Source organism: Lepidochelys kempii, chromosome 2 (assembly GCF_965140285.1).
Source record: "Lepidochelys kempii isolate rLepKem1 chromosome 2, rLepKem1.hap1, whole genome shotgun sequence".
NCBI lineage: Eukaryota > Metazoa > Chordata > Testudines > Cheloniidae > Lepidochelys > Lepidochelys kempii.
Window position 1 is genome coordinate 40973118 of NC_136381.1, and position 13800 is coordinate 40986917.

The 13800-nt window shown below is 40.1% G+C and overlaps 1 protein-coding gene across 2 annotated transcripts in view; it reads left to right on the forward strand.

Annotated features, from left to right (window-relative positions):
• NIPAL2 (NIPA like domain containing 2) overlaps positions 1–10889 on the forward strand; it is a 68105-nt gene extending 57216 nt beyond the window's left edge. For both annotated transcript variants that reach the window (XM_073330484.2, XM_073330485.2), the window contains 3 exons: positions 3243–3306; positions 6239–6333; positions 6674–10889. In XM_073330484.2, the coding sequence (XP_073186585.1) occupies positions 3243–3306; positions 6239–6333; positions 6674–6768 (254 nt within the window). In that variant the 3' untranslated portion in view covers positions 6769–10889. The remainder of the gene's footprint in view (positions 1–3242; positions 3307–6238; positions 6334–6673) is intronic.
• Positions 10890–13800: the final 2911 nt, after the last annotated feature.

Here is a 13800-nt window from a genome sequence, read left to right on the forward strand (position 1 = left end):
AACTTTGAACTTGATCTCATTAAAAAGAGACTGAAAATCTTGGAAATCGTCTGCACTGAAAGAACAAGAGAGGAGAGAAAGATGAAGACATTTAAACTGAAAACAAATTCTGCAGCAGTGAGTCTCCGAGCCTGGGTCAATTGATTCAGGCTTGTTAGGCTAAAAATAGCAGTGTGGACATTCAGGCTTGAGCTGGAACCCAGGCTTTGAAACCTGGCAAAGGGGAGGTCCCCAGCCTGATTAGGAATGTCTTTACGACTATTTTAAGCCCCACGGCACGAGCCCAAATCTGTTGACTCGGGCTCTAAGACTCACTGCCACGGGTTTTTAAAATTTTTAGGGCTGTCAATCAATCACAGTTAACTCAAGCAATTAACGGAAAACAAATTAACTAGATTAAAAAAATTAATTGTGATTAATCTGAGTTTTAATTGCACTGTTAAACAATAATGAAATGCCAATTTACATTTATTATAACTATTTTGGATGCTTTTCTACATTTTCAAATATATTGATTTCCATTACAACACAGAACACAACGTGTACAGTGCTCACTTTATAGTATTATTTTTATTACAAATATTTTCACTGTGAAAAAGATAAAATAAATAGTATTTTTTAAATTCACCTCATACAAGTACTGTAGTGTGATCTCTTTATCATGAAAGTGCACCTTGCAAATGTAGATTTTTTTTGGTTACATAATTGCACTCAAAAACAAAGAAATGTGAAACTTTAGAGTCTACATGTCCACTTAGTCTTTCTTCTTGTTCAGCCAATTGCGAAGACAAACAAGTTTGTTTATATTTATAGGAGATAATGCTGCCTGCTTCTTATTTACAATGTCACCTGAAAGTGAGAACAGGTGTTCACATGGCACTTTTGTAGCCAGCGTTGCAAGGTATTTACGTGCCAGATGTGCTAAACAGTCGTATACCCCTTCATGCTTCAGCCACCATTCCAGAGGACATGCCTCCATGCTGATGACGCTCATTTTAAAAAAATAATGTGTTAATTAAATTTGTGACTGAACTCCTTGGGGGAGAATTGTATGTCTCCTACTGATGGTTTTACCCACATTCTGCCTTATTTTCCTGTTATGGCAACCCAGCATATGTTGTTTGATTTAAGAACACTTTCACTTCAGATTTGACAGAACACAAAGAAGGTACCAATATGAGATTTCTAAAGATAGCTACAGCACTCGACCAAGGTTTAAGAATCTGAAGTGGCTTCCAAAATCTGAGAGGGACGAGGTGTGGAACATGCTGTCAGAAGTCTTAAAAGAACAACACTCCAATACGGAAACTAGAGAACCCAAACCACGAAAAAAGAATATCAACCTTCTGCTGGTGGTATCTGATTCAGATGATTTAAATGAATGTGTGTCAGTCCGCACTGCTTTGGATTATTATAGAGCAGAACCCGTCATCAGCATGGAAGCATGTCCTCTGGAATGGAAGCATGAAGGGGCATATGAATGTTTAGCACCTGTTCTCACTTTTCATTGTAAATTAGAAGCAGGCAGCATTCTCTCCCGTAAATACAAACAAACTTGTTTGTCTTAGCGATTGGCTGAACAAGAAGTGAGTGGACTTGTAGGGTCTAAAGTTTGACATTGTTTTATTTTTGAGTGTAGGTATGCAAAAAAAAATTCTACATTTGTAAGTTGCACTTTCATGATAAAGAGATTGACTGCAGAATTTATATGAAGTGAATTGAAAAATACTATTTATTTTGTTTATCTTTTTTACAGTGCAAATATTTGTAATCAATAATCATAATATAAAGTGAGCCCTAATTCTTTTTGTATTTATTTTATTTATTGCAGTGTAGATGTACCTAAAGATGCTATGTCAGCAATAAGCCAAAATTATACAGCTATAATATTTATGACCGATTTTAACGCACACAGGGGCAGTCCTGTCATTGGTCTGCAGGAAATTTAATATTCAGAACTTCCATTAATGCTGAAGGGAGTTCCATGAAGATTGCCTCATCAGCTGTGTTAGAACAGACCTACACCTTGTGACTGAGAGGAGACATTGGCCAAAAGGAGTTGCACTGGAATAACCATGTGGAGCGTTTGGTCTTATGCCTACTTTTTTTAAAGGCCAGATCCTTATTCAGGATCATCTAGATAAGTGGTTCTCAAACCTTTTTTTTGGGGGGGACCCCTTGAAAATTGCGGAGGGTCTCTTAATGATCTTTCCAAATGTTGTTTGTACCATTAGCTAACTATTGTAAAGCACTTTGGATAAAAGCACTATATATAAAAAAAAGTAATAATAATTAACTTTTTTTGTTCTACAAATAAAAGCACACAACGCATATTTTAATATCAGTAGTCTTAACTTTCTAATGTGATGGATGTGCCCTCTCTCCCCCACTGTGGCAGCCCTCAAGCTGGGGCTGCAAAGGAGGGTGTGTGGGGGGGTCTCTCCTTCTCTCTCCTGCAGCCCCACAATATGGAACTGACATAAAGTTAGGTGGGCGACCTTTCATTCTCTCATGTGCAGCCACCGAGGCACACACCTTAGCGGGAACTATCTGTGGACCACCTGAATGAAGTTGCAGACCACTGGTGGTCGGTGGACCACAGTTTGGGATCCTCTGGTCAATATTCAAATCTGCACCTGTTTAGTTAAACCAGCTGAAATGGTGCAAGCCGCTATGTGGTTTAAGAGGAACTTATTGCAGTTTTAAATGTGTTCCTAATTGACTAAGCTAAACCCAAACAAACCTGATTTAATCTGAAGTAAGAGTGTCCACAGATCTTTTTGTACTTAACTAAATTCATTTAAAACAACACCTTTAGTTAAATTGTTGCAACTCTGCATGTAGACAAGCCCTCAGTCTGAGCCTGACCTGAATAAACTCTGTGTAAGGACCTATATGTAATTCAACAAGGTTTCATTCTTTAAAAATATCTTTTACACTTAACAAGGATTTTCAGTTATTGGCAATAAAAAATGTGACTATACTGAATAATTAACAACACAAGCAAGAAGTCCAAACCTGGTAGAGTGAGATCTTATCAAGATATATGCAATTACCGTTATCTAAAAAAAGGCATAGATACTGAATATGGGCATATAATATGAACCCACCCAAAATTTGTATTGATGTATTTGGGATTTTTTTCCACTTGTTCATAACCTAGCTTCTGACCCTGTCATCAGTAATTCATATCACTTGGAATTTGTTCAAGATCTGCAGTTCTTGTTTCTGTCACGTTCTAGGGGTCATATTTTATCAGGAATTCCAAGGTGCAGCTTTGCTGAGTGTGTTCATGTTTCTATTCGGGTAAGTGTATCTACTGAAAATCTGTAACAAAGTTTGTATCAAAATAGCCCTTACCTTTCTGAACAAGTTTTCCTTTTTTCCTGAAGAAAAAACCTATTCCATTGCAATGTGTTAGGGGGCAGCTGTTACAGTAGGATAAAAAACATTGCAAAGGCTAATATTTGTGTTTTGTTGTAAGGGCCTGTTTTTGAATCCAAACCTGTAAAAATATTAATATTAGCCATTTGTGAGACCCTATCTCTCCCACTCCCCCTAGTGGAATGAAAAGCAAACATCACATATTCCCTTTGTAAATGAGACAAATCATTGGCTGTTTTCCATCAATGATCGCATTATGGAGTAAGTACTGATTAGTGCTAGAAAAGTCCATGTTGTCTTCTACCTGCATGTCCTGCTGTTCTCTGCTGCTACTAGCCTTGGGCAATAGTGTTAGTTAATCACCCAGAAGGCACCGTGCTCACTTTAGTAAAGGCCTGCCTCTCTCCTGTTGTCTTTGGACAGGAAGGGACAATCTGCCTGTTGGTGATTATAGATCATGTCATGCTAAATAAGTGGTAGCAGTAAATGCTTGAAGGGCAGCCTACCTGTCATGCAGCCAAGTGAAACAGAAACTGCCACAGATTCCTCAGGAGTTGCCAGTACAGTAAAGGTCCAGGTGATAGCTGAGAGATCATTGTTGATGGGAATGGGATACTTAACACACAAGTGGAAGAACAGTTCCCATTAGATGCCTGGCCCTAATGTAGTCCAACAAACACAACTGATAATTGTATATGACCACTCCCACTTCAGGTAGGACTGAGAAGCCCCATAGAACTGTTTAATGGTTTGTGTGACTGACAGTGTTTGTAGTGAAAGTGGTAGAAAATGAAGATACACAAATTAAATGCACACACTTGGCAGGCATGAAGTTGATGTTGTGGACAGCCTTGGATGGACAGAAGACACTTACCAAGCAGTTCAAAATCACTGCCAGCCAGAAGCCTGGTTGTGAGACACAAAAGTAAAATGAGCGAAACAGAGGACCTGTCTAGACTAGAGTTTTTGATTGTGTTGTAACTTGAGTTAACTGATAATCAATGTAACTGTAAATGTTAGTCTAGATACTCCACAAACAATTGTTCCAGGATGCAAATATGTTTTCCTTGCTGTGGCTTAGTTTGGGGCTCAGCTCACCTTTCTCATATCAGTTCCTTTGAAGTCAGTGAGACTAGGTATGTGAGTAAGGCAAACAGCCTTTGAAAACCCACAGGAATCCATAAACTGCCGAGGGATTGTCAAGAGCATAATTTGGTCCCCAGAACCTTTGTTATCTTCTCAGATCTCCCTCCCATTTAAGAGCCCAGCCTGACATTGGGTATGTCTACACACAAAGAAAAACCTCAGGGCTGTTTCATTGCTGTGTAGATGTCTGGGCTCAGGCTAAAACCTGGCCTCTAGGATCCTGTGGGGTAGAGGGTTCCAGAGTGTGATGGGTTGGATCACAGAAACCCCCTTTGGGCTGCCAACTGATGTGCCAAGATTACTTCTGCCCCTCCTTTCCCTGCCAGCTTGGGACTCCAGCACCCTGTCTTGTTGAGCCAGACATGCCAGTCTGCTGCAAACCCAGACCCAGGGTCTGAACCACATGCCCCAGAGCTGAAGACTTAACTGAAAGCAATTTACTGAAGTGTTCCTGTCTTTAACACTTAGATGCCCAACTCCCAATGGGGTTCCAAAAGCTTATACAGGGTAAACTCATAAATTGTTTGCCCTCTATAACACTGATAGAGAGATATGCAGAGCTGTTTGCCCCCCCCCCCCGGTATTAATACATACTGTGGGTTAATTAATAAGTAAAAAGTGATTTTATTAAATACAAAAAGTAGGATTTAAGTGGTTCCAAGTAGTAACAGACAGAATAAAGTGAATTACCAAGCAAAATAAAATAGAACACGCAAGTCTATGTCTAAGAAAACTGAATACGGATAAAAACCTCACCCAGTAAGCTTCCTTTTACAGACTAGTCTCCTTCTAGTCTGGGTCCAGCAATCACTCACACCCCCTGTAGTTACTGTCCTTTGTTCCAGTTTCTTTCAGATATCGTTGGGGGTTGAGAGGTTCTCTCTTTAGTCAGCTGAAGACAAAATGGAGGGGTCTCCCAGGGGTTTAAATAGACTTTTCCTTGTGGGTGGAGACCCCCTCCTCTCTCCTATGCAAAGTCCAGCTCCAAGATGGAGTTTTGGAGTCACATGGGCAAGTCACATGTCCATGCATGACTCAGTTTTTACAGGCTTGTTCACATGTTACCTTGAATGTCCTCATGTAGACTTCTTATGTGAATTGGAGCCTTCCGATCCATTGTCCCTTAAGTGCTTCTTGATTGGGCACTTAATTTGCACATTCCTTTCTCAGGAAGCTGACCAGATGCTTTACAAAGGCTACTTAAAAATCAAGCAAGTACACAGCCAATATTCATAACTTCGAATACAAAGATGGTACATGCATACAAATGGGATGAGTAGATTCATAACCTTTACAGAGTTATGTTACATGGCATATGTAGCATAAAACATTTTCCTTTTATGTTATATATACACTCATAAGCATATTTCCATAAAGCCTTATAGGGTGCACCGTCACACAGAGCTCAGGCTCCAGCCTGAGCTCAGAAGCCTACACAACAATGAAATAGCCCCGCAGACTGAGCCATGCGAGCCTGAGTCAGCTGACATGGACCAGCCGCGGTTTTTTCTTTGCTGTGTAGACAGACCCACTGAGCCCTGGATGAGTTTGCTGGGCTGCCAGTCATGAAAAACTAATTCTCTTTACTTGTAAACTGAGCAGCTCAGATTTGGAAGCTGTTGAGAGAGAAACATGGATACCCAAGACAAGACCCACATTTCAAATGCAATGAGCTGCTTCTAACCTTATTTTCACAATGCCTTTGTAGGTGTCTTCTGTCATTTCTTGGTGTGTTTGTAATCACACGAAATCGAAAAGAGGAGCATTTGCAAGTTCCTTATATTGACTGTGGACACATTCCTGGTAAGCATGGTTTTGGAAGTTCTTTGTCAAATATTTGCCGGTCACCTATGTTTAAAAGTCTAAATGCACCAGGTAATGGAGTGGGGAATGAATGGGGAGAATTGAAGTAGAAATATCCTCCAATCATATTTAATAAACTTACTTTTTTTTTCATTTCTATTCCTATTTCCAATTGATTTTTTTCAAAGACTTTCTTAAATTATTTCTTAACGGTTGCCACAGCCTATCAAAGGAAAACAAAAGGCATCTAGACTGAGGAGCCTTTAACAGAAAAATAATGGATTAGCAGAATTGTGATTTTTTTTTCATTGAGTTTTTTTGTTTTTTCCCATTCTCACAGGAAAAAACATTATTGACAAAATACAGCTGGATTCAAACAGCTTATCCTATGGCACTTTGCATGATGAAGATGACTGGACGAGGGCTCAGAGCTAAGAGCACCTTCAATTCCAGTTAACAAGAGGAACTCTCTATTCATTGACATCATATTCAGCACCCCATGTTGATTGCATATATTCAGTGTGTGTGTCATGTTATTTTATGTTGAGAACTCTTAGTGTTATTTAAGTATCCTTACGTGTCCCCTGCCTATCACAAATGTGTTACAATGAGCCAGGAGAGCTATAAAGCTAGTAACCATTAAATGGAGCTGGATATTTTCCTGGTAAAATACCTCTTACTGGTGGTTTAGGACCAGGTATTTAAAGGTATTTAGATGCCTAAAGATGCAGCTAGCCACACAGTGGGATTTTCCAAAGCACCCACTTCACCTGCCTGCATTTATAGGTGCTTAATTCCTTTAAAAATAAGTAATCAAAATATAGTGTGTTTCTATGAAAGCATCTGTTGGGAGAAATCCTGCTTGCCTATACATACAGCTAGTCCCGTTGCCTTCAAAGGAACTACACATGTGAGTAAAGTGAGTGGGATTTGTTCCAATATATAAATATGGATACATTCACATGGTATGAATTTATGTTGAGATATGGTAAAAGGCTTGGCATTATCAATTCCTCCAAAGGAGCCCTCTGGGAGGGGAGCTTGTCTCTGTCCTACTGGACTGGAGCAGCAAGCAGCTATTTCAATACAATCCGTTCTGAGCCTTGCCCCCTCTGTCTTCATTAGAAAATATACGTTTTTGGTGGGGATTTTGAAGAGGGTGCACACTCTTCCAATAGAGAAATGGGAAGCCAACCTTCCACTGCTGTTGTATTTTGAATAGGCTCGGCTGGGGAAAAAGTGAGTTCAATATAGGGGGCCCAGTCGATGAAGTCAACGGAAATGTCGTGTGGGTAAAAGAATCAGGATCACGAAGGATAAGCCACTGGGCTAAAATATATTTTTTTCCTTCATAAAAAGACTTCCCTGCAGTAAGCTAGAGAGCGAGTGCTGGCAGCAGCTGTGGTCACGCAGACTGAGTTTGGGGCTTCGAGTCAGAAAGCCGTAATCCTACTTTAGGTGCTGACTCACAGGAGAAAGTTACTTATGGCCGTAGGGAGATACACAGCCTCAGTTTCTGCTTCTGTCTGCTAATACTAATCTACCTCATGGGTATGTTGTGAGGATTAGATGGGTGCTCTGAGGGAAAAGAAGAAGCACTTTATAAGTGTTTGGAGTTACTATTTGAACCTTGTACAAAATACTTTTGCTCTTTTAAAAGTACATCATATATCATATGCAGCCAGCTCAATGGGGTCTGCTGAATGATGCCTCTTCTAAACACACTATTTTTGTAGTCAGTATTTTCATTTTAGAAGAGATCCAGTCAAAGTGACTTTAGTAGTTTAAACACTGATTTGTTTATTAGACATGTTGAAGTACCTAGAAAATGGTACATTTTGCTATACATTAATCTCCCTACATCCAAGATTCAGGGAATTTTTTAATTTGTGATTTAAGCTTTTGCAAATTGGCATAGAGTCACGTACCCAGGGATTCAATACCACCCTCCCCCACTTTTCTATTAAAGTTCGAGGAAGCTGCCCATCTATATCTCTCAGATGCCCAATGGGTCTTCCAGCAAAAACAGGAAAGACTAGACTTTATATTACTGATCAATCTCCGGTAAAAATGCAGATTTTTTTAACACACCCTAAAGAATCAAAAGGGCACTAACTGAATTTTTCTTTCCTTTGTAGCTCAACTTTAAGCACCCTTTTTACCTGTCAAGTGAAAATGTCTGCTAAAGATGGAAATAAGATGTCTATAACTTTCATTGCTATTATTTCCTAGAAATACTATTTTTTTTAAGTAATGGCAGCAGATACCTCTCTGAAATTTGTTTCCATGATTTGGGAGGGGTGAAGGAGGAAATTCTCCCAGGATTTTCTAGTCACAGTAGGAAATTGAATGCAAAATCTCTGGGTAAATCCATTATTTATTTTAAAAGTACTGTAATTCTGTGTGACACATCACCTCCTTCTGACGGTTTAATAAAAAATAAAATGATGTTCTATAGATGGGGAGGGATAACTTCCGGTGTAAAATTAAGTGTAATTGAAATTGATATATTGATTAAAAGTTCTAGGAGCCACTGATATGTAATTACACAATTAACAATGGTCATCAGACTTGATATAGATACTTAGGCACACTTCAATTAATCTACATAAGTTCATGTTACACTACTGTAATATATAGTAATGGGCATTCATTAGTACTGCCCCCAAAAATAAACTTGTCAGTTTCGCTGTGTTTAGAATCCGCTTCTAGTCAATTTCAGATTGCCCTAGTGATGTTTAGGTTGCAAACACTATAGACGAATGTTTGTTAAAACATAAACCTTTTCATTGGACTCTAAAGAAAAACATAGAAATGTTTTTTATTGTATTAAATTTTGTAAGAACCTTTTCTTCCCTGAAGATCAATATCTTGGGCCCAATGTGACCTTTGAAACCTGTTCTACAAGTTGAATCTGCCTAGAGCCTGAATAGGTACAATATAAAATCTACAGAAATAAATAGAAGGCCAAAGTCAGCCCCTCTGAATGGTTTCTGCAGTGTCTAGTTTGTAAATCTGACAAACCAGGGCCAGCAGGATTGATTCAACCCTTGCTACACGGCTGATAGACACTGTGCAGGGGAAGTCAGAACTTTAACTTGAGTATGGGACTGGAAACAGGAACTTTTGAATTCTAATCATGGCTCTGCCATTGATTCTGCATGGGACTTTTGCAAACAACTTAACCTTTTTCTCTCTCAAAAGTGCAAGATCCACTTTTGTGGATGGTCACATGGACACGACTTGAAAGCTCAGCCACCTAGATTTGTTTATAATTGTATTCAAAAATTTCAGTGTGTCATCAATAGACTTTTAGGACCAGATTGCCCAGTCTAGTTCCATTTAGTGTCATGTAAGTGGTGCAAAGTGGCCTTAAAATGGCTGGTAATGCCCAACTGAGAATTTCCCCTATTCAGGAGAACACTCAAGTGGTAGAGGCTGGTCTGTCACCTCCTGTACCAGCCACCCACTCAACCCTTGGAGTAGGTGGGGAGCTGTGGTGGGAACAGTGTTCCACTACCCCAGACCATCCCCTGGTATAAGATCCCAGAGGCACTTCACACTCAGTGCAGAGCTTTTCCCCTGCTGCTTTGGGTCAAGGAACCAGTTAGAGAGCTCCCTTCTCGTTCCCCCTCTTGCTGAGTTGGAGCAGAGCAGTTGAAAATCTGCCGCTTAGTCTATGTCTGTAAATCTGTAATAGTAAATCTGAAAGCAGCATTTTTCACAAGGCAATAGCATCATCTCTGGGTAGTCCCATTAGTATTTTCATCTGCAGAGTCGATGGAAATGTGTAAGGCATGCTGAGACTGACACTGGAATTCTGTGTACAGTACTGGTGTCCATATTTTTAAAAGGATGTGACTACAGGGAGCCTGCAGAAAAGAGCCATAAATGAGTCTAGGTCTGGAAAACATGCCACAACAGCTACCACTAAGGGAAAAACATCTCCAGCTCCAATGGGCTGCATGTGCACATGCCTTAAGTGGAATGGCCATGTGCAATCATGCAAAGAAGAACTGGATGAAATTCTAGGGTGTATGTTCATCAGGAGGTCAAATGGGATAATCTGATAGTCCCTTCTGAAACTATGAATCGATTACTCATGTTACTACATTGACTATTAAAATATGTTCACATGCATAGTCGTCAGTCTGTAGATTGTCAGGATTCTTTTGCTAATAATAACAATTAAACGTTGTTCAAAGAAAACAAGATTATATGGGGAATGGTGATGTTTAGTATTTCCATTAAATTCATTCTCGTTATGTCCTTCATTACAGTTTCTTTGTAAAAATACAGAGCATCTATTCTTGGAACACTAGAGGTTGAAATATCAAGGTGGTTGATGTATTTTATTGCGTTGTGATGCATTACCAGCAGTATCCTCCACTCGCAGGTAGAATTGCCTACTAACAGCCTCTGGGTCTTTGCTTTTTCTGGCTCGCTATGTTAGAGAGGATAAGGGATACTACTGAGCCTGTTAAGCACACTATTAAACCTCAAGGAAATTAATTAAAAGAAGGTGAGGGGGAGAGAGGGGAAGACAAGTTCTGTTCCGGTGTTAACACTGGTTTGGATTTATGGATATCAACTATCGCACAAAGGACAAATGCCAATGCTGTTCCTCTGACAAGCTTAATAATTCTGGCAAGCACAGTGGTGGCAGACTCCAGCAAATTGCAATAGGGGAGGCAAATGCCTATTCCAGGCTTGAAAATCTCCAGCTGAGTGTTGGCAAGTGTGTGCATGTGCTGGAGGCTTAAATCAGTCAGTTCCATTTTTCCTGATGTGACCTAGCAAAATGTAACAATTGGTTTAATCATTCATATCCACGGGAAGCTACGCGTGTTTAAGGCATTAACTCTATGTCCTGCAGTAATACATTAATTTAATGTAAAACAGTGTTAAAGCCACCTGTTTAATCACGTTCTCATTAGTTCTAATTTGAAAACTGTTATCTATTTTCTTTTAAATATAGGCTCTGCAACTCAACTCTCTGTGCCTATAAGCCAGACAAGGATGCTATCCATGAGCATGGTACCTGAATCTTAAATCTGACTCTATTGTAGAATTCCAGCCCCACAGGAATAATAATAAAGGAAGCCTAAGGATAACGCTAGTCAATCAGCAATTGAACTGCTCATTCAGATGCCAGGATGTCAAGTGCCCTTCTACTTTCAAGGCTAGGAGTAGAGCAGGTCTACTGGTTGCAAATTACCTATGCATTGGATTTAGCTTTTGCCCTGATTGCATATTGTTGGCTGCAAACGGATTATTGCTCTCATGTATTTGTTTACTATGCAAAGCTGCTCAACCCATATGTTTCACGGACATAGCTGGGGGACTGTAGGTTGTCACTAACTGGTCACAGCAAACGTTTCAGTATTTGTAATGAAGTATTCTGTATGATTGGTCACATGCTATGGTTTCTCTTTCCTGTTTGGATGACAGAGACGTGACACCAGCCCTGATAGCTTGGCTCCCATATCTGCACAAAGAGAAAGTTCTACAATCATTCATGGAAAGAAAAGTCATATGAAGGCTTAAAGAAAGAGTTCAGATGTAAACAGACTGAATGGCATGTTGGCTTTGGCGAACATGTTTACAAATAGAATTTTTTTTTATTTGCCCAGCTCTACCATCAGGGTAGATTGAACTGGCTTCTATCACTGTTAAATTCAGCACGCCAGCTGTTAACTTCTGGAATACATCTACATATGTTCTTTTAATGTCACCAAGTCTTTGAGGTCTTGTCTGGACTAGGATTTGGAAGACTAGTGTAGACAAGGGAATGTGCCTTTAACATGCGTTAAACTGGAACCAATTTAGCATACGTTAAAAATCACACTGCTGTGTCCACGGTAGCCTGTTAACACATGTTTGTCAGCACCATCCAAATCGTAGTCTAGTTTAAACCTTAGTGCTAGTGGCTAGAGATGGAAGAAGCATCATCAGCCTCCTTCAGATGACTCGAAATAGCTACATCTGAACTTGACCTTAGGCACACACAAATATTCAATACAGATAAAACAAACAGCTAAATAGTAGCAAACTGCCTAATCAAGTTGCAGACTAAAAATTAGTTTCTTAAACTATGCTTTCTTATTAAGTGCTACATGAAGTACCTTGGACTAGAAGATTAAAAACATCTCAGGCTGAATAGAGTGTCTAGGTGGTTTTGGAATGCACTTTGTGATGTTACACAACACAGCACGCATGACTATTTTGCTGTTGCTATTGTACTATGACTAGTTTAAATTCATATTTTAAACTTACTGAATATTAGCATAATTTCAAGTAATAATTTAATTTGTGGTAGAAACCTTCATTTTAATAAATCATTCTTATCTGCTCCGGATAGCTGCATATTTGCAACGGAAAGCCCACGCTGGAGAACTCGGAGTGTGGCTACGGTGACTCATTCGTAACGGCTTTTTTTCCATGTTAAACTGGCTGTTTTCCAATGAAGTCCTGCAAGACCTCATATAACAAGCAAGGGTTACTGCTCTTTTCCACGCATCACATGAAAAATATCCTCCTGCAGCCCAGTGTGTATGGCTGTACAGCTGCTGCAGTTTGGACTCCGGCACAGCACTATTCACTTACCATTCCACATGCCACTTAGTAAAGCAAACCACCTGTTTCCTGGATAGGCTTCAGCCCCCAAGCATTTTAAACGTTTCTCCAAGGATGAAATCCATCCAAACCACTGATGGGGAAATGACAACCTTGGCATTCTTTTCAGCTCCATTTGTTGTTGTGCTATTTGTTGTTCTCTGAAGAGTTCTGTGGTCTTTAGTCTAGTTTTCCACTGAAACCACAAAAGGGCAAACCATGCCAAAGTGAAAGAGATTCCTAGTTTCCTATTTACTAAGTGCCCTCATTCCTCACGTGTGATTGACAAAGTCCCCACTGTGGCTCCAAAGAGAGCACCTTTGAAAGAGCAGAAGGGAGGGTAACAAAGAAAAAGGAGACGGGCAGAGACACCCTGGCCATCCTTGTGAGCTTGCTTTGGCATTTCTCATGGGGTGCTATTCCAAAGCCTCTGTGGGTGGCATGTGTTCGGGGGGCTAATGCTGCAGCCTTTGAGCCTGGTAGTTTCACTGAGCTGCAAGGGACTTTTCCTGGGGGTAGGAGCTTCCTACACAAGTAAAGGGTGGCCAGAGAAGACCTAAACTGTAAGCTAGGCCAGCCAAATACTTTCTTCCTTCATGTCTTTCACAAGCCCAGATGCTCATAGCAATAACAATAACATCACACACAAATAACTGTGGGAAAAGAACAGTCAGGTTGCAAAACTGTCACGCACTCAAAAGTTAGGAAATGCCCAAACTAAGGCTGAATGGCCCATAAGAACGGCCATACTGGATCGGACCAAAGGTCCATCTAGCCCAGTATCCTGTCTTCCAACAGTGGCCAATGCCAGGTGCCCCAGAACAAGTAATCATCAAGTGATCCATCCCACTG